The sequence below is a fragment of the Cnephaeus nilssonii genome, assembly GCF_951640355.1.
Source record: "Cnephaeus nilssonii genome assembly, chromosome: 23".
In the NCBI taxonomy this organism is placed as follows: Eukaryota; Metazoa; Chordata; class Mammalia; order Chiroptera; family Vespertilionidae; genus Cnephaeus; species Cnephaeus nilssonii.
In genome coordinates, this window is record NC_137094.1 from 18091412 (window position 1) to 18114813 (window position 23402).

Sequence of the window (23402 nt, forward strand, 5' to 3'; positions counted from 1 at the left end):
CCACTCCCTTTCTATGTCACGGTTTGTTTTGACGTGTTTGTGAAGTGATTTTAAGGTGAAGATGGAGACAAGCATTTTTTATCCTTTCCTCTGAAATAAGAGTCTCAGAATGTCCCCACAGTCCTGGAGAAAGCTGAGAAAGTTAGGAGGGTGGTAGGGGGAAGCAGAGGGGGAGGAGATGGCATCTAATTTCTGGCCAGAGACATTTCATGAACAGAACACATGGCATGTTGGTTTGTCACATTTTAATGAGATGCTTATGAGAAGTGGTGCGTTGGTCTCAGATTACAATGACATCTCCCACCTGGCATTTAACAGGAATTCTGATTAACAAATAAAAGGGAGTTACACCCTACTAGAAAAATAAGTTGAGAAGAATTAGATTAATATTAAAACATTCTGAATGAAGGCGCACATTTTAATGTGAAAACTGCCACATAGCTACCATTTTAATGCACAAGTGGGATACTCCAGTTTTCCTTCTCGACATTGTGCTCGGAATGCAGATGCTGGTGACACTTTACGATAGCCACGTCGACACCTAAATTCAGTATAATCGTTTGTAGTAGCATAAATTTTTTTCCCATCTGACCATTTCAACGCTATGTTATGTTCTCTCATGATTTCTTCTGATATTACACATGCATCTGAAGGTTAAAAAAAGGAACATAAAATTTCAAGTATTATACAAATATTTTCCACAGACTTTACACTTTCATGTAGAATCTTCTACACAGACCCAGGAATTGATTCTCATATCCTTTTGCAAACCACTTCATTGAAAATCCACCATGTTGCTACAACTCTTTATAAACTATCTAGGATGTAAAAATGGGGTACTCTGTGGAATGTGTGATCACTGTATGCTATAATAAAAGTTCACAATGTCAACTACACTATGAAGGGCTTTCATTAAAGGATCCTTGAAGGGGGTGGTGGAAATGGATAAAGGTAGAAGGAACATAAATGGTGACGGGGAGAACAAATTAAAATAAAGAAAAGTGATAGTTTCTTGCTGTTGTTGCTCAAGAATTTTTCAGACTGTATACCCTCAGCCATGACTATTTGGTGGTCAACAGAAGAGGTGACAGTCCATGCAGTTTCTGTTGTAAGCAGCAGACATGGCATTCATTACACGGCTTTCCCAGGGCCCACGAGGATATTAAAGGACTTACCCAAGCACTTGGGTGGTTCAGACCACACTCCATCACGGCACGTTATTCTCCTGTTTCCCTCAAGTTCATAGTAGGCCTGGCACTGATACTCCACTGAAGACCCGGGAGCGTAGACTGCTCTTGGATACGTGGTAATGTCTCCATTGTCAATAATGGGAGGGGGGCCACATTTTCCTGTGGACTCTAAGAGAGGATATTGTTTGATTAATTGAGTGAGCAGTGGATTTTAAGGGAGCTGCGGAGTAGCAGGGAGCTACACTCACCTCCTCCCGGCCCCCAAACCCATTTACAGGAAACGATAGAGCAATCAACCTGAGTAACCAAATGAAAGCCAGCTGGACAGGAGCATAGTAACCAAGTGCTTACAGAAGCTGCACAGAGACTGGGAGGGGAGAATGAGGCACCCTACCCTTGCACTCAGGTGGGTCTGTCCACTTCCCACTTAGGCATGTCACCACTGCGTTCCCTAAGAGGTCCAAAAGGTGCCTGCATTGATAACGTGCTGTGTCCCCAGGTCGATACCTGGGCTTCTCGTTTGGTATAAAGGCATTTTGCACTGGGGGAGGGCTGCCACAGGAGGGATCTGAATAAAGAGAAAAAATGAATCTCTAATGCAGCGATCATTTAGACACAAGTGAGATTGAAAATCTTCATAAATTTACATGCAAGATTGAAAAAAAATAAAGCAATTTGGGGGGGGGGTAAGAGTTAAGCTTCTATATCTTAAACTTAAAATTTTTAAATTGATTTTTAGTTAGAGAGGAAAGGAGAGAGAGAGAGAGAGAGAGAGAGAGAGAGAGAGAGAGACATCTATTGGCTGCCTCCTGCATGCCTCCTACTGGGGATCAAGCCCACAACCCAAGCATGTGCTCTGACCAGGATCGAACCAGCGATCTCTTGCTACATGGGATGACACTCAACCGAGCCACACCAGCCAGGGCTACAGCTCTTTCTTTCTTTCTTTCTTTCTTTCTTTCTTTCTTTCTTTCTTTCTTCTTTCTTTTTTACTTTTTCTTTCTTCCTTCCTTTCTTTCTTTCTTTCTTTTTCTTTCTTTCTTTCCTTCTTTTTAAATATATTTTTATTGATTTTAGAGAGAAAGGGAGAGAGAGAGATAGAAACATCAATGATGAGAGAGAATCATTGATTGGCTGCCTCCTGCACGTTCCCACTGGGGATAAAGCCTGCAACATGGGCATGTGCCCTTGACCAGAATCATACCTGGAACCGTTCAGTCCTCAGACCAAAGCTCTTCCACTGAACCAAACTGGTTAGGGCTAGAATTGTTCATTAATCATCAAAATGTGATCATAAACAGGAAAACATATGCATTACACTGATTTTCTCAGAGTTCAGGAGGATATTAAAGGGCTTACCCAAGCATTTGGGTGGTTCAGACCACTCTCCATCACGGCACGTTATTCTCCTGTTTCCCTCAAGTTCATAGTAGGCCTGGCATTGATACTCCACTGACGACCCGGGAGCGTAGACTGCTTTTGGAAACGTGGTAACGTCTCCATTGTCGATAACGGGAGGGGGCCCACATTTTTCTGTGGACTCTAAGAGAGGATATTGTTTGATTTATTGAGTGAGCAGTGGACTTTAAGGGAGCTGAGGAGTAGGAGGGAACTATACTCACCTCCTCCCGGCCCCAAACCCATTTACAGGAAACAATAGAGCAATCAACCTGAATGACCAAATGAAGGCCAGCTGGACAGGAGCATAGTAACCAAGTGCTTACAGAAGCTGCACAGAGACTGGGAGGGGAGAATGAGGCACCCTACCCTTGCACTCAGGTGGGTCTGTCCACTTCCCACTTAGGCATGTCACCACTGCATTCCCGAAGAGGCCCAAAGGGTGCCTGCATTCATAACGTGCTGTGTCCCCTCGTTGATACCTGGGCTTCTCGTCTGGTATAAAGGCATTTTGCACTGGGGGAGGGCTGCCACAGGGGAGATCTGAATAAAGAGAAAAAAAATGGATCTCTAATGCAGCGGTCATTTAGACACATTTGAGACGGAAAATCATAAATTTATATGCAAGATTGAAAAAAAGATAAAGCAATTTTTGGGGGGTAAGAGTTAAGCTTCTATATCTTAAGCTTAAAATTTTTTAATTGATTTTTAGTTAGAGAGGAAAGGAAGGAGAGACAGAGAGAGAGGGAGAGAAAGAAACAGCTATTGGCTGCCTCCTGCATGCCTCCTACTGGGGACCAAGCCCACCACCCCAGCATGTGCTCTGACCAGGATCGAACCAGCGATCTCTTGCTACATGGGATGACACTCAACCAACTGAGCCACACCTGCCAGGGCTACAGATGTTTCTTTCTTTCTTTCTTTCTTTCTTTCTTTCTTTCTTTCTTTCTTCTTTCTTTCTTTTTCTTTCTTTCTTTCCTTCTTTTTAAATATATTTTTATTGATTTTAGAGAGAAAGGGAGAGAGAGAGATAGAAACATCAATGATGAGAGAGAATCATTTATTGGCTGCCTCCTGCACGCCCCCACTGGGGATAAAGCCTGCAACCTGGGCATGGGCCCTTGACCAGAATCAAACCTGGAACCCTTCAGTCCTCAGACCAAAGCTCTTCCACTGAACCAAACTGGTTAGGGCTAGAATTGTTCATTAATTCATCAAAATGTGATCATAAACAGGAAAACATATGCATTACACTGATTTTCTCAGAGTTCAGGAGGATATTAAAGGACTTACCCAAGCATTTGGGTGGTTCAGACCACTCCCCATCACGGCACGTTATTCTCCTGTTTCCCTCAAGTTCATAGTAGGCCTGGCACTGATACTCCACTGAAGACCCGGGAGCGTAGACTGCTCTTGGATACGTGGTAATGTCTCCATTGTCAATAACGGGAGGGGGCCCACATTTTCCTGTGGACTCTAAGAGAGGATATTGTTTGATTTATTGAGTGAGCAGTGGATTTTAAGGGAGCTAAGGAGTAGGAGGGAGCTACACTCACCTCCTCCCGGCCCCAAACCCATTTACAAGTAACTATAGAGCAATCAACCTGAATGACCAAATGAAGGCCAGCTGGACAGGAGCATAGTAACCAAGTGCTTACAGAAGCTGCACAGAGACTGGGAGGGGAGAATGAGGCACCCTACCCTTGCACTCAGGTGGGTCTGTCCACTTCCCACTTAGGCATGTCACCACTGCGTTCCCGAAGAGGCCCAAAGGGTGCCTGCATTCATAACGTGCTGTGTCCCCTCGTTGATACCTGGGCTTCTCGTCTGGTATAAAGGCATTTTGCACTGGGGGAGGGCTGCCACAGGAGGGATCTGAATAAAGAGGAAAGAATGGATCTCTAATGCAGCGATCATTTAGACGCATTTGAGACGGAAAATCATAAATTTACATGCAAGATTGAAAAAAAGATAAAGCAATTTTTGGGGGATAAGAGTTAAGCTTCTATATCTTAAGCTTAAAATTTTTTAATTGCTTTTTAGTTAGAGAGGAAAGGAAGGAGAGACAGAGAGGGAGAGAAAGAAACAGCTATTGGCTGCCTCCTGCATGCCTCCTACTGGGGACCAAGCCCACCACCCCAGCATGTGCTCTGACCAGGATCGAACCAGCAATCTCTTGCTACATGGGATGACACTCAACCAACTGAGCCACACCAGCAAGGGCTACAGCTATTTCTTTCCTTCTTTCTTTCTTTCTTTCTTTCTTTCTTTCTTTCTTTCTTTCTTTCTTTCTTTCTTCCTTTTTTTTCTAAATATATTTTTATTGATTTTAGAGAGAAAGGAGAGGGAGAGAGATAGAAACATCAATGATGAGAGTGAATCAATGAGTGGCTGCCTCCAGCATGCCCCCACTGGGGATGGAGCCTGAAACCTGGGCATGTGCCCTTGACCAGAATCAAACCTGGAACCCTTCAGTCCTCAGACCAAAGCTCTTCCACTGAACCAAACCGGTTAGGACTAGAATTGTTTATTAATTCATCAAAATGTAATCATAAACAAGAAAACATATGCATTACACTAATTTTCACAGAGTTCATGAGGATATTAAAGGGCTTACCCAAGCATTTGGGTGGTTCAGACCACTCCCCATCATGGCACGTTATTCTCCTGTTTCCCTCAAGTTCATAGTAGGCCTGGCATTGATACTCCACTGAAGACCCAGGAGCGTAGAATGGTGATATATATGTCATAATGTCTCCATTGTCAATAGCAGGAGGGGGCGCACATTTTCCTGTGGACTCTAAGAGAGGATATTGTTTGATTTATTGAGTGAGCAGTGGATTTTAAAGGAGCTGAGGAGTAAGTGGGAACTACACTCACCTCCTCCCGGCCCCAAACCCATTTACAGGAAACGATAGAGCAGCAAACCTGAGTAACCAAATGAAGGCCAGCTGGACAGGAGCATAGTAACCAAGTGCTTACAGAAGCTGCACAGAGACTGGGAGGGGAGAATGAGGCACCCTACCCTTGCACTCAGGCGGGTCTGTCCACTTCCCACTTAGGCATGTCACCACTGCGTTCCCGAAGAGGCCCAAAGAGTTCGTGCATTCATAACGTGCTGTGTCCCCATGTCGATACCTGGGCTTCTCGTCTGGTATAACGGCATTTTGTACTGGGGGAGGGCTGCCACAGGAGAGATCTGAATAAAGAGGAAAGAATGGATCTCTAATTCAGTGATTGTTTACAACTCAATTGAGACTGAAAAGCTTCATAAATTTACATGCAGGATTGTAAAGAGAAGATGAAGCAATTATTATTTTTTTTTTTTCGGTAGGAGTTAAGCTTCCATATATTAAACGTCTTTCCCATCCTCTCTTGAAGGTTAATAGACATAATTAGGCCAGTGAAAATGATGATTATGCTGTGCAAAACTTTTCAGTTTGATGTAGCTCTATTGGTTTATTTTTTTCTTTTGTTTCTCTTGCTCTGGGAGATATATCAGCAAGTATATTGCTATGTGAATTGTCTGACATTTGACTGCCTATCATTTCTTCTAGGATTTTTAAGGTTTTGAATTTTACATTTAAGACTTTCAACCATTTAATCACTGCAGAGAGCAACGTGTAGTTTTTGGTGTAAGAAGGTGGTCCAATTTTATTTTTTGGCTTGTATGTGTCCAATTTTCCCAGCACCATTTATTAACCAATGTAACTCCATTAAATTCAAGAAAAAAAATTGTAAAAAGTAATAGAAAAGAAAAAGAAAATGATGGTTTTTCTGAACATTTTCCTTGAAGTTTAGTAAACCAAACATCAATTATATATAAATTCAAAATGAATTTCTAAACCCTCGATGCTCTTCATAAATTCCTTACTTGGCATCACAATGTGTTTCGCCAACATCATGTTTTTGAATATTTATTTTAGGCCTTTGGAAGATAAGCGACAGTAGCCACTTTCTTAGACAGCAAGTCAAGAATTAACAGGCTTTGAGGGATATCACTTAGTAGTTGAAGGAAAAGATCACTTAAAAGATCCAAACAGCAACAGACTGTGGAATCTCAGAGGGATGGTGGGGGTGGGGATGTGAGTGGGAAGAGACAATCAAAGACCTTGTATGCATATATGCATAAGCCATGGACACAGACCATAGGCGGGTGAAAGATTGGGGCGGGGGCCAAGGCCAGGCTAGAAGGGGTCAATGGGGAGAAAAGTAGACTTTTGTAATGCTTTCAACAATAAAGATTAAAAATCAAGAGATCCACACTGAAATTGAGGAAAAAGAATATATTTACAATTTCAAAAAATACTTCAATAACTTGAGTGCCTAAGGGCACTGCAGTGAGCACTGTGCAGCTCATCAGGGAGATTCGGGTGGATGCAAAGTAATAAGAGGCTGAACCTACGGTTCCCAACAACCGTGGGCGTAGAACCCACTGAGAACTGCCACATCGGTTTTGGGGTCACAACCCCTGAGCTTCTGAGGCTGAGTCTGAGTGAGCCTGTGAGTTTGCATTTGACTTTCTGCCAATTCCCTGAGATGCTGACACGGCTGTGTCAGGGGTCACACTCTGAGGGCTCTGGGGCTCCGATGCCCACCATTGATACACATCCCATTCCTCTATGTGAGGCATAAACCTTCCTCCATCTGGTCTATACCAGAACAGATGTCTATTGTTAATGATGCTAGAAGCCATTCACCAAAATACCTTTGCATGTGGGTGTTCCTATCCATATGCCACCCTTGCACTCTACAAAATTGGATCCATCCATTTGACAATTTTCTGGACATCTATAAGTTACTTTTTCTCCTGACTTGTATGAGTTCTTCGGCTGGCCTATGAGGATGGCGTTGCCATAGCTGGGTGGTCTAGAACAAATTGTTTCTGAAAAAGCAACAACATGGACTTTTCAGTAAATCTTTAACATGTCAGCCAATAATTATACTCTAGAACAGTGGTCGGCAAACTCATTAGTCAACAGAGCCAAATATCAAAAGTACAACAATTGAAATTTTTTTTTTGAGAGACAAATTTTTTTAAACTTAGACTTCTTCTAACGCCACTTCTTCAAAATAGACTCACCCAGGCCAAAATGTTTTTGTAGAAGAGCCACACTCAAGGGGCCAAAGAGCCGCATGTGGTTTGCTGACCTCAGCTCTAGAATAATAGATACACACCAAACCAATGCCTACTGTTCAATGTTTTTCTTACAACTTGAAAATGTTAGCCATCTTGACTCAATTACATTGAATAATTTTACATTTATCCAAAGTGCAATGTGGGGATGGTGGTATTGAAAGCCTGAGGAGATGGGCATACAGGTCATGATTGAGACCAAACTTCTGACATCCAAATTCTTATTTGTCCACACAGGCCACAGACACTATGTACATAGTACATTTTTTGCTTCTGTCCAAATCAGTTTCCTATAATTGCATCAAACATCTTAAAATAACTATGTTGTTATGATTTCAGAGAGGAAGGGAGCTTCGGAGTAGGAGGGAGCTACACTCACCTCCTCCCGGCCCGAAACCCATTTATAGGAAACGATAGAGCAACAAACATGAAGGCCAGCTGGACAGGAGCATAGTAACCAAGTGCTTACAGAAGCTGCACAGAGACTGGGAGGGGAGAATGAGACACCCTACCCTTGCACTCAGGTGGGTCTGTCCACTTCCCACTTAGGCATGTCACCACTGCGTTCCCGAAGAGGCCCAAAGAGTTCGTGCATTCATAACGTGCTGTGTCCCCATTTCGATACCGAGGCTTCTCATCTGGTATAAAGGCATTTTGTACTGGGGGAGGGCTGCCACAGGGGAGATCTGAATAAAGAGAAAAAAATGGATCTCTAATGCAGCGATCATTTAGACGCAATTGTGAAGGAAAATCTTCACAAATTTACATGCAAGATTGAAAAAAGAAGATAAAGCAAATTTTTTGTTAAGAGGCAATCTTCTATATCTTAAGTTTCTTTCCCATCCTCTCTCAAAGGTTACTAGAGATCTTTGGGCCAATGAAAATGATGATTACGCTGTACAAAACTTTTTAGTTTGATGTAGTCCTATTTGTTTATTTTTTTCTTTTGTTTTGCTTGCCTGAGGAGATATGTCAGAAAACAAATATTGCTATGAAAAATGTCTAAGATTTTGTGGCCCGTGTTTTTTCTTCTATGGTTTTTATGGTTTTGAATCTTATATTTACGTTTTTAATCCATTTTGAGTTTATTCTTGAGTAAGGTATAAGATGGTGGTCCAATAGCATTTTTTGGGTTGAGTCTGTCCAATTATACCAGCACCATTTATTAGCCAGTGCCACCCCAAAAAATTCAATAAAAATTTAAAAACTTTTCAAAGTAAGAAAATGATGGTTTTTCTGAACATTTTTAAGTTTAGTAAAATAAACATAGATTATATAAAATCAAAGTGAATTTATAAACCCAAGAAACACATAACAAACGTATTACTTGGCAGCCAAATGTGGTTCACAAACATCATGTTTTTGAATTGTGATTTTAGGCCCTTAGAAAATGAGCACAGTAGCCAGGTTCTTAGAGAATCAGTCAGGTATTAACATGCTTTGAGGAATATTGCATGGCTCAGGAAGATGATCACTTAAGATTTCCACACAGAAACTGAGGACAAAGAAGAGTGCAGTATATTTACAGTTCCCTAAAAATACTCCAATAACTTGAGTGCCTAAGGGCACTGCAGTGAGCACTGTGCAGCTCATTGGGGAGATTCGGGTGGATGTAAAGTAATAAGAGGCTGAAGCTACGGTTCCCAACAACAGTGGGCGTAGAACCCGCTGGGAATTGCCACATCATTTTCGGGGTCACAACCCCTGAGCTTCTGAGGCTGAGTCTGAGTGAGCCTGTGAGTTTGCATTTGACTTTCTGCCAATTACCTGAGACGCTGACACGGCTGTGTCAGGGGTCACACTCTGAGGGCTCTGGGGCTCCGATGCCCAGCATTGATACACACCCATTCCTCTGTGTTGAGGCATAGACCCTCCTCCATCTGGCCTGCACCAGAACCGATGTCTATTGTTAATGATGCTAGAAGCCATCCACCAAAATACCTTTGCATGTGGGTCTTCCTATCCATATGCCGCCCCTACACTCTACAAAATTGGATCCATCCATTTGGTAATAGTCTGGACATCTATAAGTCACTTGTTCTCCTGACTTGTATGAGTTCTTCGGCTGGCCTATGAGGATGGCATTGCCATAGCTGGGTGGGCTAGAACAAATGGTTTCTGAAAAAGCAAGAACATAGACTTTTCAGTAAATCTTTAACATGTCAGCCAATAATTATACTCTAGAATAATAGCTACACACCAAACCAATGCTTACTGTTCAATGTTTTTCTTACAACTTGAAAATGTTAGCCAATTTGAATCAATTACATTGGATAATTTTACATTTATCAAAAGCGCAACGTGGGGATGGTGGTATTGAAAGCCTGAGGAGATGGGCCTACAGGTCATGATCGAGACCAAACTTCTTACATCCAAATTCTTATTTGTCCACACAGGCCACAGACACTATGTACATAGTACATTTTTTGCTTCTGTCCAAATCAGTTTCCCATAATTGCATCAAACATCTTAAAATAACTATGTTGTTATGATTTCAGAGAGGAAGGGAGCTTCGGAGTAGGAGGGAGCTACACTCACCTCCTCCCGACCCCAAACCCATTTACAGGAAACGATAGAGCAACAAACCTGAGTAACCAAATGAAGGCCAGCTGGACAGGAGCATAGTAACCAAGTGCTTACAGAAGCTGCACAGAGACTGGGAGGGGAGAATGAGGCACCCTACCCTTGCACTCAGGTGGGTCTGTCCACTTCCCACTTAGGCATGTCACCACTGCGTTCCCGAAGAGGCCCAAAGAGTTCGTGCATTCATAACGTGCTGTGTCCCCAGGTCTATACCGAGGCTTCTCATCTGGTATAAAGGCATTTTGCACTGGGGGAGGGCTGCCACAGGAGAGATCTGAATAAAGAGGAAAAAATGGATCTCTAAGGCAGCGATCATTTAGATGCAATTGAGACTGAAAATCTTCACAAATTTACATGCAAGTTTGAAAAAAGAAGATAAAGCAAATTTTTTGTTAAGAGGCAATCTTCTATATCTTAAGTTTCTTTCCCATCCTCTCTCAAAGGTTACTTGAGATCTTTGGGCCAATGAAAATGATGATTATGCTGTACAAAACTTTTTAGTTTGATGTAGTCCTATTTGTTTATTTTTTTCTTTTAGTTTGCTTGCCTGAGGAGATATGTCAGAAAACAAATATTGCTGTGAGAAATGTCTAAGATTTTATGGCCCATGTTTTTTCTTCTAGGGATTTTATGGTTTTGAATCTTATATTTACGTTTTTAATCCATTTTGAGTTTATTCTTGAGTAAGGTATAAGATGGTGGTCCAATAGCATTTTTTGGGTTGGGTCTGTCCAATTATACCAGCACCATTTATTAGCCAGTGCCACCCCAATAAATTCAATAAAAATTTAAAAACTTTTTAAAGTAAGAAAATGATGGTTTTTCTGAACATTTTTAAGTTTAGTAAAATAAACATAGATGATATAAAATCAAAGTGAATTTATAAACCCAAGAAACACATAACAAACGTATTACTTGGCAGCCAAATATGGTTCACAAACATCATGTTTTTGAATTGTGATTTTAGGCCCTTAGAAAATGAGCACAGTAGCCAGTTTCTTAGAGAATAAGTCAAGTATTGCCATGCTTTGAGGAATGTCGCATGGCTAAGGAAGATTATCACTTAAGATTTCCACACAGAAACTGAGGACAAAGAAGAGTGCAATATATTTACAGTTCCCTAAAAATACTCCAATAACTTGAGTGCCTAAGGGCACTGCAGGGAGCACTGTGCAGCTCATCCGGGAGATTCGGGTGGATGTAAAGTAATAAGAGGCTGAAGCTACGGTTCCCAACAACAGTGGGCGTAGAATCCGCTGGAAATTGCTGCAACGATTTCGGGGTCACAACCCCTGAGCTTCTGAGGCTGAGTCTGAGTGAGCCTGTGAGTTTGCATTTGACTTTCTGCCAATTCCCTGAGATGCTGACACGGCTGTGTCAGGGGTCACACTCTGAGGGCTCTGGGGCTCCAGTGCCCACCATTGATACACATCCCATTCCTCTTTGTTGAGGCATAGACCCTCCTCCATCTGGCCTGCACCAGAACCGATGTCTATTGTTAATGATGCTAGAAGCCATCCACCAAAATACCTTTGCATGTGGGTCTTCCTATCCATATGCCGCCCCTACACTCTACAAAATTGGATCCATCCATTTGGTAATAGTCTGGACATCTATAAGTCACTTGTTCTCCTGACTTGTATGAGATCTTTGGCTGGCCTATGAGGATGGCATTGCCATAGCTGGGTGGGGTAGAACAAATAGTTTCTGAAAAAGCAAGAACATAGACTTTTCAGTAAATCTTTAACATGTCAGCCAATAATTATACTCTAGAATAATAGCTACACACCAAACCAATGCTTACTGTTCAATGTTTTCTTACAACTTGAAAATGTTAGCCAATTTGAATCAATTACATTGAATAATTTTACATTTATCAAAAGCACAACATGGGGATGGTGGTATTGAAAGCCTGAGGAGATGGGCATACAGGTCATGATCAAGACCAAACTTCTTACATACAAATTCCTTTTTGTCCACACAGGCCACCAACAGTATATACATATTACATTTTTTTTGCTTCTGTCCAAATCGGTTTTCCATAATTTCATCAAACATCTTAAAATAACTATGTTTTTATTGATTCCCAAGCAGAAAGGAGAGGCGTTGGGAGATAAGAAACATTGCTTATGAGAGAGAATCATTGATTAGTTGCCTCCAGCATGCCCCCTACTGGGGATTCCATCCTACAATCTGGCATGTTCCCTCATTGGGAATCAAACTATCACCTACTAATTCATAATAATATGCTTAACCAGTGAGCCATGTGGGCCTGGCTACATCAACTATCTTAGAACATTATGGATTTATGAGGAAAAAACTGATAAACTCTCAATGAATTGAATAATGATGAGGTTGGTGAGCCGGGACCAGCTGTGAAACAGGAAGAGATGAGAAGTCAGAGGATGCCCATCAGAGCACGTGGACCGTGATCACGGATGACCTCAAATGAAATAATTTGGCTCCTGTTGCCAAAGTTTTTGGTATTACTAGGGCTATTAATTTTCTACCAGAATCCAGAACTTTCTAGAGATACCTTCTAGAATTACTACAGTGTTATAGTTTTACCATGGATGCTCTGAACTAAAGATATTCATCAGCCTTAGAATAAAATGAAATTCACTATACTTGTGCATTCTGGTGGACTGGACCATTTTTCTCCTGAGCATTCTACAGATGCAGGTCCCTGGATCTCAAAACCGATGTCACAGGTGTACGTATATTTTTGCCCATGTGGATAACTGTTTAATCTGCCAAATAGAACAGCATTGGCAATCTCAGGAGGAGGTCCACAAGGAAGTCCTAAGAAAAAGAAGAAAAGAAAAGAAAGAAAAAATGACTGTGTATTTCACTAACTGAACTTTACTTCATGTCCTCGTTGTCATATTTGGTACTTTCATCTTAAAGAAAACGATCACACAGGTGCTAATATCAGATGTCAAGAAAGGTACACAAATGCTTCTAAAACCGCCATGATGGTTGTCCAGCTGTCAGCTTGAGCAAGAACTTGGAGAAATGTGAACACATCCAAGAATGGGATTGTCAATACTTCTCTAACCAACCATGAGCAATAAGAAGAAACACATTGAGAATCATCTTAAGAAAAGTATCCTTCCTCTATTGTAAGACATCAGAAGGGACAATGGAAAGAGAACATAAATCTTTATAAAAACTGGCGACAAAGCCTTCATGGCAACCCATATGAATATGCAGGAATATGAACAGGTACACTTATATGAAGAGTTAGGTTTCATTTCACCACACTTCCAGTCTTAGCAGGAAAGAAATGCCCGAATTAAAAGTGATTTCATAAGGAGACAATAAAATGAATAAAAATTGATTGGATTTGTTTATGCAAAAATCGTTTGGCAAAACATGTTAATATATAAATGACATATAATGGCTTCTTTTTTTATATAATGGCTTCTTATGTTTATAATTCTAAAGAGTTACTTCTCATGACTTTGATGATGATGATGGATAGAACTTAGTTTGCCTGCTGTCCTCACCTACACACTGTGGTGGAGCACTCCATGTTCCCAAGTGGCATGTTATCCCATCTTCTTGAGACAATTTGAAACCATCCTTACAAATATAACTTAATGTGGTGCCATGCGCGTATAGCTTGGGTTCCGATGTTTCTTTTCCTTCTTCTGAAGATCTGGATGACTTAATGCTTCCATGTTCTACCTGAGGTGGTTGAGAACATGGAGTGTTTTCTATATGAAAAATAGAGGTTAAAAGGTCAAGCACAAGGATAATGTTTAAGTTAAAAATTAAAATCCATCACTGTTTGGGATTTTAAACTAGGAACATTGGAACAAATTCAATTATTTCATAATTAAAAATATGTGAAACTTGCAAAGATATATGCCCATAAAATTGATGCTACAATCCATTTGTCCCATATGCCTCTTCAGTCTCCTCCTGTTCATCTTGAGGAGTGAAATACGCATAGACAGAACTTTGGTATTTCCAGTCACCGGAAGTTTCTGTTTGCATTGGTTTCACATTAGAAGTGAAATAATGCTGGTTGATTTCTGCACCTGGATGGCATTACTGTTTGGAGATGAAGTGGCATGGATAGGGGAAACGGGCTCATCTTGTTCCTTTACACAAAGCGGGGGGAGTTTTACCCTCATCTGAAAGACAGTTGCAATGCAAGTGACCCACGACTCACCTACACAGCGCGGTATTGACTGCCATCGTCCATCCTGGCACACGATTTCCTCTCCTTCCTGCATTAGAAAGTTTTCTTGACAGAGAATAGATATTTTTTCTCCTTCTTGATAATTCACTGTCAGGGTCATATGTTGAGAATTGGGAATCTGAGGTGGAGGTGGACATCGTGGTGCTTCTAAAAATATTAAAATCAGATTTCTTGATGAAAAATCGTAAGTCAAAAATATTAAAATAACAACTCAGTGAAAAAAGTGATCAATAATAATGCACCTGGAAAGATCAAACTGTAATGCTCTGTTCTGTGTTTAAATATGTTATCTTTCCATCTTGTCACTCTAACATACCTCATGGGCTTATATTCTCATGGCCTTCCCTGAAGTTCTTTCCTTTATTCCTTCTGTGATCCATCTTGGGTAGCTTAGCTTATGTAAAATGCTTTCTGTATATTCTAGGCCCAAGGAAATTGGTAAAAATATTGAGGGTAGTGTGTCAAGGTGCCCCCCAGTTAAAGAACAGCAACACAGATATGAAAAGTGGGATGGCATTTGTGGTGGCAATAAGACGCGGAGTTTGCCAGACAGATATACATGAGCAAAGACAGATGCCTAGATGGGTAGATTCCTACAGCGATAGGTGGATGCAGACATAGATAGATGTGTAGATAGATGTGTACACCCACCCATAAATGCTTAGATAAATACACGTGTTTTAGGCATAGGCACATCTGAAGGTAAGAACTTGGTAGCAATGGGATTCCAACATTAATGCGCACATCCACTGCCCAATGTGACTTTAAAGCCACCGCACTGCTGGGTGGTTTGTTGAAAGCTGACCAAGGCACATGATACAATTCATATTCAGAAGCAGTGTTTTGGTTAGTTTCTAAATTACTTTCCAGCTACAAAATTATTGTCATAACACATACTTAGTAAAAATGTTTTAAGACACAAAGAGACACCTTTTACAAGGTAGGCAGAAAAAGCACATTTTGGAAATGATCTAAACAAGAGCTCACCGGTGCAGGTCACCTCAGGCTCCCATTTTCCGTTCATGCAGACGGAGTGTTTCTGCACTGATGTCCTCTCACACGTGTAACTGATTTTCCTATTATGCTCATAATGAATCCTACGTGTCAGTTTTAACTTATAGGGAGTTGCACCCGATAATTTACACGTCTTAAGTACAATTGTTGCTGTAAAATGAAAATATTCGATTGAAGACACTAATTATGAAAATCCAGGCAACTAATTAAAACAAACAAACAAAAAAAAAACACCCCAACACAACAATTAAAGAGTCCAGACTCTAATGAAATAGGACTTTAGGACCATAAATTCCACCAGCAAAGTTCTTCCTGATCATGTTGCATGAGGTGAGCTACAATGTGTGAACATATAGTCCTATGTCCAGTATTGAAATTTGAGAGAGAATAGTCATTCTAAAGCCATGTTGCCCTTTGGGAATGCCAGGACATAGTGGTTCACCTTTTGTCTGATCTTCATAGGAAAGAGTCATACATGACTAAATATGGTCCCATTTGAAATCTGCAAATTTTCACATCCATTTTTCTTGGTGCCAAACATCTCTACAGTATTTTTAGTCTACAGTCTTAAAATAGTAAAAGAAAAAAATTATATGTGGAGATAGAATATATGAATTTTCTAGGTTAATTATATATTTTAAAATAAATGTAATCTATACTAACAAGAAAAGTTGATCTAAGGTGTAGGGTATAGAATGTGAATGTTTCAGCGGATCTTTGGCATGATCACCAAAACCAGAATAAGAAATTTGGTTTTTAAGTCATAACACATTTTGTATATATGTTCTTAGAATCTTTGAGAAGCTATTTTATACACCAGATCATCCTAGAATGCAATAATATTATAATGCCATAATAATACATTTATGCTGGCTTCAGTGTGTTTTAGATATAGAATATGGAAGTTTTCATACACAGCTACATACTCCAAAAATGCAATGCTGGTGGAAATCCTTTTTGAATTTGATAAGACCTATTGGTGTAGATCTTAGGTAGTATTTGTTAATAATTTGTTAATGATAAAAATCAAATGAGGATTAACAGTACAAAGAAAAGTCAAGTAATTTGGCCAAAGAAAAGTAATGATTTTGCAATGAAACCTTGGGGGAAAATAATCTAAAGTAAAGGAGGCTAATTTAAAACAGAAAAGAGGCTTAATAATTAGTCTTATTTTTAGGATGGGTCCAGAGTGTTGAGGGACATAAAATGAGTCATCTTCTTCAAGAGATGATGACTGAAGGAAGATTTATAGTCATAAGGATGTGTGATGGTTTGGTATGTCTAAAGATCCTTGTTTTCTGAAAGAATTTGTTTATTCAGAGAAAAGAAACATCTTGATAGAGTGAAAGGCTGGTTTATAGGAAGTTACAAAATAAACACTGAAGAATAACATTTCAATCATGTGTCTTTAAGTAAAACTTAGCTTCGCAGGTTTAAATAATGTTAATATTAGGGACAGACACATAAAATTCTATTGCTAGTTTCTATTTTTCCTCTAGATCCTATTGAACTATAAACAATGAATGTTTGATTCATTATAATTGTCAACATGACATTTTCAAGACTATCTCTGAATTTCAAAAATATGGTTGCATGTAGAGTTTCACAATAGAAAATATCCAATGCTATTAAATGTCAATTACAGAAGTGTCTTCTCACCAATGCACTGAGGCGTTTGGGTCCACGTTCCCTTAATACATGTAACTGAGCTGTGACCAATCATTGTAAAGTCGTCTCTGCAAGTGAATGCTACTGAGTCTCCATGGTGATAGGTTGGCCGTGCTGGGGACACAACCTCGCCGTCCTCCAGCTCAGGTACGTCTCCACATGTACTGTGCTCCTCTGTGAAAATCCCACAACAAACATTCAACTTTAAAATGTAAGTGAGGTCTTGATATGAATAGAAACACAGAGTGTTGACGTAAGTCTAACGACTGAAATTGTGTGTACATTACCCACACACACGGGCAAGGGTGTCCACTCTCCATCAACGCACTGGATTTTCTTAGCGCCCTTCAGCAGGAACCTGGGTTTGCAGACATACTCCACCACCTCACCGTGTCCATATTCCTCTTTAGGTGTGTCTGCAACTGTCCCATTGGGGAGTTGAGGAGGTTGATCACAGGACTGTACTTTCTCTACAGAAGAAATACTGTGTAAGTAAAGGTTAAAGTGTCTCTTGTACAACTGAAAATCCAGTAAAATGAAGAAATTTTTTCTTTAATCTATGACTTATTATCTAACTTATTAGAGCATTCTTTTGAGAAAGGAAAAAGAATGGTGTTTACACCAGATTCATGGCTCCCAGTTCTGTTATGATACAGAACTAGCACATTGGACATAAATGTAAGCCCAGGAAACGTTTGATATTCTAGATCAGGGGTGGGGAACGTCCGGCCCAGGGGCCGTATAAGGCCCTAGAAATCATTTGGTCTGGCCCTGGCAAGGCATTAGGGGTGAGTTAATTAGATGTTTGACCAATTACAGCAGGACAATTTTTTTTTAAAAAAAGTAGATATATTACTTTCTTTTTTTATTAATATATTTCATTGATTTTTTACAGAGATGAAAGGAGAAGGATAGAGAGTTAGAAACACTGATGAGAGAGAAACATCGATCAGCTGCCTCCTGCACACCTCCTACTGGGAATGTGCCCACAACCAAGGTACATGCCCTTGACCGGAATCGAACTTGGGACCCTTTAGTCTGCAGGCCAACGCTCTATCCACTGAGCCAAACCAGTTAGGGCTGCAGGATAATTTTTTAAGTTGATAAATTTGTTTGGTCTGCGAATGATGTCATAAATATCCAAAAGGCCCTTGGCAGAAAAAAGGTCGCCCATCCCTGCTCTAGTGGTCTAAAACTCTATGCAAATCAACGAACAAATATGACTGTGCAACTTATAGCCATATTCACAGTCCATGGAAACATTTCATCAAAACGTTTTGAGCCGAAACCGGTTGGGCTCAGTGGATAGAGCGTCAGCCTGCGGACTGAAAGGTCCCAGGTTCGATTCCGGTCAAGGGCATGTACCTTGGTTGCGGGCACATCCCCAGTGGGGGGTGTGCAGGAGGCAGCTGATGGATGTTTCTCTCTCATCGATGTTTCTGACTCTCTATCCCTCTCTCTTCCTCTCTGTAAAAAATCAATAAAATATTTTAAAAAAAAAAAAAAAAACGTTTCGAAAAAATACCATCATTGGAGGCAAGCATTTGATCAACAAATTTTAACTCTCTGGTATATTGTACACAGGCTTGAATTAACTGTAAGATGCTTAAATATTGTTTAGACACATCCAGGGAAACTTGAGGTGGGACTCATGCTGTTAGAAATGTCCAATACCAGTGTTGGAAGTTATGCAAAAAATATGACAACAGAGGTAGCTTCAGTATCAGACACAATATGTCCATCTATGGAGACTTTCAATACATAGTTCAACAAATAATTGAAGATTACTTTCTTAAATAAGGAAATCTGAGGTATCTACTACCCAACACATGTTCCTCCAAAGTTTGTCTCTGGCTTAATGCACTGAGTTACAGACACACTGGCAGCCAACAGAAAATTAAGAGAGGAAAAGAACAGCTGGTTTCCAACATTCTAATTCTGGTTTGAGCAAGTGTCAGAGAAATAGTCACCTTTACATGTCGGAGGATTAGGGGACCATCCAAAGTGGTAGCACTGAAGAGAGTCTGGTCCAACAAGAGAGTGGAGTCTATTTCTGCAGGAGAATTTCAACACGTCTCCAATGACATATTTCTCTTTCCGGGGCTGAGCAATTAAGTTCTGCTCTATATCGGGAACGATGCATTCTCTTTCTATAAAAAGGGTAAATAATTTAATGAGAACATATGATTAATCAGTGCCTAGTAAACTTTATATGTCGTGCAAAAATAAGTGGCTGGGTGTTGCATATACGGAGAGGCGTCAAATAAAGGCTCTCCCTGGAAGTGCATTATCCATTATGTCTGACACATCCCTCACATTCATATGGGACCCTCTGAATCGCAATAGATGTGTCCTGAAAACTTGTTTGTAATATCAACTCTCTTATAGTGGATCTGATTTTATTACTTACATTAGTAAAACTATATGCTACGTTTTTGGTATTATCAAAACAATACTATTCTCTCGCATTAAAAAAAAATTAATGCTACAATTTTAAGTTGCATGCTTAAATAAAAATGGGTATTTTTATTTAATATACCTGGGGAACTAGGCCTTTTAGAGAGGCATTTCTCATATATTTCAGTAGAGGAACATTAAAAGTTGCTTAGTTAATAATTTAAATCAATTCCTACGTAGAATAAAATCCCAACTCTTTCACGCCTACACTTCCGATGTCATCTTATCTTTTCTCCCCTTTGTTGATCCAGACCCCAGGCTTCATGGTCTTTGAACATTTTTTTAAGAGTTCAAGTTCAGTGCTGGAAGCCAAGGGAAGGAAGGCCTACTGCACGAATCTCTTCGTGCAACGGGCCTCTAGTATGACTATAAAATTTTTAATAGAAAGCCATATTGGCCACGTTAAGTTCTACCGTTGTCTCTGTCAAGTCCACACCCTTTCCCTGTCATGTCTGGTGGGTGGCTTTGGCAATGCCAGGAGAATCTCATATTCCTGATTTTGCATTCTTTTCTAAAGAAGGCCCTTAGAGATGTAACACCTCTGGCTTCATACAACCCGGGGCTGCCTCTAATCCCAGAAAAGAAACACGTGGTGATCCTCTGAAAACCCTCCCCATGTAGGTGGAAGAAAATCCTAACTCTCTCATGCCTGTACGTCCAAGGCCATCTTATCTCTCCCTTTGTCAGTCCAGACCCCAGGCTGCGTGGTCTTCGGATATTGATTAAAAGAGGTCAAGTTCTTTGCTGTCCCTGTTGCATGGTCCTGAATGATTTTCTGTGCATAGTTGCCTTCCCATATTTCACAGAGCCCTCAGTGCCTCCCTAGTTTGTTCCTTTGAACACAGCAGGCCTCCTTTTATTCTCTCTACTTTGCTACTCATCACTCTTCTGTCCTGTCTGACATCTGCATGTCAGAATGCTTCAGGGCTCAGACTTGAGTTCTATTCTCATTCTGTATGCTTTCCCCGGGAGATGTCACTTACCTGGTGATAATCCCACCTGCTGACCTGGCTAGCCCTCAACACTCAACTCTGTAGTTTAGAATCCAATGTTGATTGTCCCTGGGCAGCTGAACCCTCCTGTGCCCAAGTCAAAAGTTGAGATGTTCCTCTCAGAGAACTCTTTCTACTGCCCGTACTACCTTACCAAAAGTCACCTCCATTTACCTGCTCCGTTATGAAAAAAAAAAAAAAATTCTATACTAGTATAATAAAAGGCTAATACACAAATTGTCCCCCCGACCAAGAGTTCGACCAGGGGGCGGGACCGGCCAGCCAACCGCCTGCGACCCCTCCTCCCAGCTGGCCTGATCAGCCGAGATGGGGGTGGACAGACCAGACCCAACCCATACACGAATTTGTGCACTGGGCCTCTAGTTTAAAATAAACAGGTGAGTCCCTTGACGATTACTCTGACACCCAATACTCAGTAACGTTACCTGTGTTTGCTACCACCAAAATGCATCCCAGATCTGTCCTCTATTCTGCATCACTTCAGCCATCACTTTGGCCCAGTCTCCACCTAAAATTCTCCCCCTTCCTCAGTAGAATCCATGATAGTTCTCAAGGATTGTTGGGTTTTCAAGTCAATTCACTCAAAAATTACAGACACCCCTGGCCAGCTGGCTCAGTGGTAGGAACACTGGCCCACAGAACAAGGGTGCCTGTTTCAATTCCCAGTCAAGGGCACATTATTTGGTTGTAGGTTGGATCCTATGCCCAAGTTGGGGCATGTTTAGGAGGCAACCAGTCCATATGTCTCTCTCACATTGATGTTCCTCTCTCTCTCACTCTCTCTCTCTTCCCCTTCTCCCTCATATCCACTCTTTCTCTAAAGGTCAATGGGAAAAATATCCTCGGGTGACGATTAAAACAAATCAAAGACAAATGAAAAGGGGGAAAGTCCTACTTAAGAAGGAGCTAAATATTCAGGTCAGTTTCAACTCACCTTGTCCATGAACCCAGGAGACCCACAGGGTGAGGATGACCTTGACTAGGAACAGCATGGTGGGGCTCCCCATGGTGTGTTAGCACAGATCGTCCAGCGCTGCTGTTTGGGGTATATGAGCTGATACCAAGTGTGGCTCTGAATTTAAGTGAAAGTACCGGGAAGCTAGTTGACTGAGGTCACTCAGTAGATATCAAATTTCAAAGAGTTTTGCTAATCCCCTCAATTCCCATGAATAATTTCAAATCCCTAATTTGTTCTTCTCCAACTTTCCTTGGAGAGTTATAAATTGGCTCCAAAACTCTAATTTTTAAATGAATCACTTCTTGAGAATGGGTGAGGTTCTTTCTCAACCAGGAGGTTCCCGTGGGAATAGCTCAGACTGCATGTCCCTGTGACTGTCTCTTGTCATCTCGTTGCTCTCACCCGACTGCAGTCCTTAGGGGTCTATGGACACCAGCCAGTGTGTCCACACAGTGTACGGTCCTGTCTGTAGGACAGCACTGATTTTTTTTGTAAACTCACAAAAGACCACACCACCAAGTCCAAGGATTCCGCACATTCAATGGTTTTCATATGTTTTGTTTTTAGAGAGACACAGAGGCAGAGGAAGAGAAATATAGAAACATCCATGATGAGAAACATCTATCTCTGCCTCCTGCACGCCCCCTACTGGGGAATGAGCCCCTAACCAGGGCATGTGTCCTGACCCTGAATGAACTGGTTCTCTTGGTGCATGGTATGATGTCCAACCAGCTGAGACACCCTGGCTGGGCCGAGGCTCCTTTCATTTGAGGACACAACATATTCAGAGACATGCCGTGGAGAAAATGGGAAGAGTAAAGGCTAACACAACTGAGAACTAGTTTGGCTAATACACTTCTGCTCAAATACTAATTGGAGACTAGTTACCACAGAGCTTCCATTGGACGGGACTTGGATTTGTCTTTATGTGCTTTCTGAATGGGTTCTGAGAAAACAGAAATTCAGTTCCCATATTGACTTCGGGTCAGAGAAATTGTTCATTGACCAGGTTCGTTAAGATTTGTAGCTCTAAAACAACTGATTATTTTTGTCAAATAGAAGAGCAAAGCTTCAACTCTGCCAAGCAGTTCAAACCCTAAAGATGGAACCAATGAAAACTGCCCTTCATCCTCACAACAAGTCTTCTTCAGTCCACGATTCACCTCTGAATACAGTAAGAGAATGTAGGGAAGGGGAAAAGGGGGGGAGAGGGGGAGAGAGAGAGAACATCGATGTGAGAGAGACACATCAATTGTTTGCATCCTGCACATCCTCCAATTGGGACAGTAATCCAACCTGCAACTTAGGCGCATGCCCTTGACCAGGAACAGCTAAGGTACATCACATGTGTGGGTGGCAAACATCCCAGAGACAGAGGCAAGGCCCTGGGGTCACACTACCGGGTCCACCTGATGAGCTCTGTGACCTTGGACAGGTGCGCCTGACCTTCCCTTCCCCTCAGCTTCCTGGTGTGTGAGGAGGAGCAGCTGCCTGCTGGGGAGTTGTGAGGGCCCGCACACCGGGGCGGAGGACAGGACTCGGTCAACATTGATGATGTACATTAGCTTTTTTGATAACTTCATCGTCTTATGTTGACCTAAACTCATCATTAGGTTGAAGCTTTATTTGTCCGTAAAGGAAAGATTATTATTAGTGCTTATTTCTTCTACTTTCAGAACCATGCATCATATCCAAAGAAAGCTTGAATGAAAAGAACATACGGTTAAAAGGGAAAGATGACAAACCCTATTATGTAAAAACAGGGGATATCGTG

The 23402-nt window shown here is 41.2% G+C and overlaps 1 protein-coding gene across 2 annotated transcripts; it reads right to left on the reverse strand.

Annotated features, from left to right (window-relative positions):
- Window positions 1-230: 230 nt before the first annotated feature.
- On the reverse strand, window positions 231-21716 carry LOC307094642 (complement factor H-like). 2 transcript variants are annotated; one of them, XM_079763655.1, is made up of 22 exons: window positions 21605-21716; window positions 19171-19350; window positions 17488-17670; window positions 17192-17374; window positions 15506-15682; window positions 14489-14665; window positions 13818-14027; window positions 12937-13110; window positions 11839-12015; window positions 10409-10582; window positions 9667-9843; window positions 8238-8411; window positions 7297-7473; window positions 5614-5787; window positions 5206-5388; window positions 4290-4463; window positions 3882-4064; window positions 2958-3131; window positions 2550-2732; window positions 1585-1758; window positions 1176-1358; window positions 231-647 (listed from the first exon to the last, which is right to left on the reverse strand). In XM_079763655.1, the coding sequence occupies exons 1-22, from the start codon at window positions 21675-21677 to the stop codon at window positions 442-444; spliced, it is 3870 nt and encodes a 1289-aa protein (XP_079619781.1). In that variant the 5' UTR covers window positions 21678-21716; the 3' UTR covers window positions 231-441. The 2 variants fall into 2 exon arrangements, with proteins under 2 accessions (XP_079619781.1, XP_079619782.1); XM_079763656.1 differs by lacking the exon at window positions 7297-7473.
- Between the last annotated feature and the right edge of the window lie 1686 nt (window positions 21717-23402).

What these genes read in the sequence shown, in the direction of transcription:
- LOC307094642 (XM_079763655.1), bottom strand. Translation starts at nt 21,677, where the DNA reads ATGGGGAGCCCCACCATGCTGTTCCTAGTCAAGGTCATCCTCACCCTG. An exon ending in CCAAACGCCTCAGTGCATTG is followed by an intron (nt 15,683 to 17,191) that starts GTGAGAAGACAC and finishes TTCATTTTACAG; the next exon opens with CAACAATTGTACTTAAGACG. An exon ending in AGGAAGACCCACATGCAAAG is followed by an intron (nt 8,412 to 9,666) that starts GTATTTTGGTGG and finishes CTCTTTATTCAG; the next exon opens with ATCTCCCCTGTGGCAGCCCT.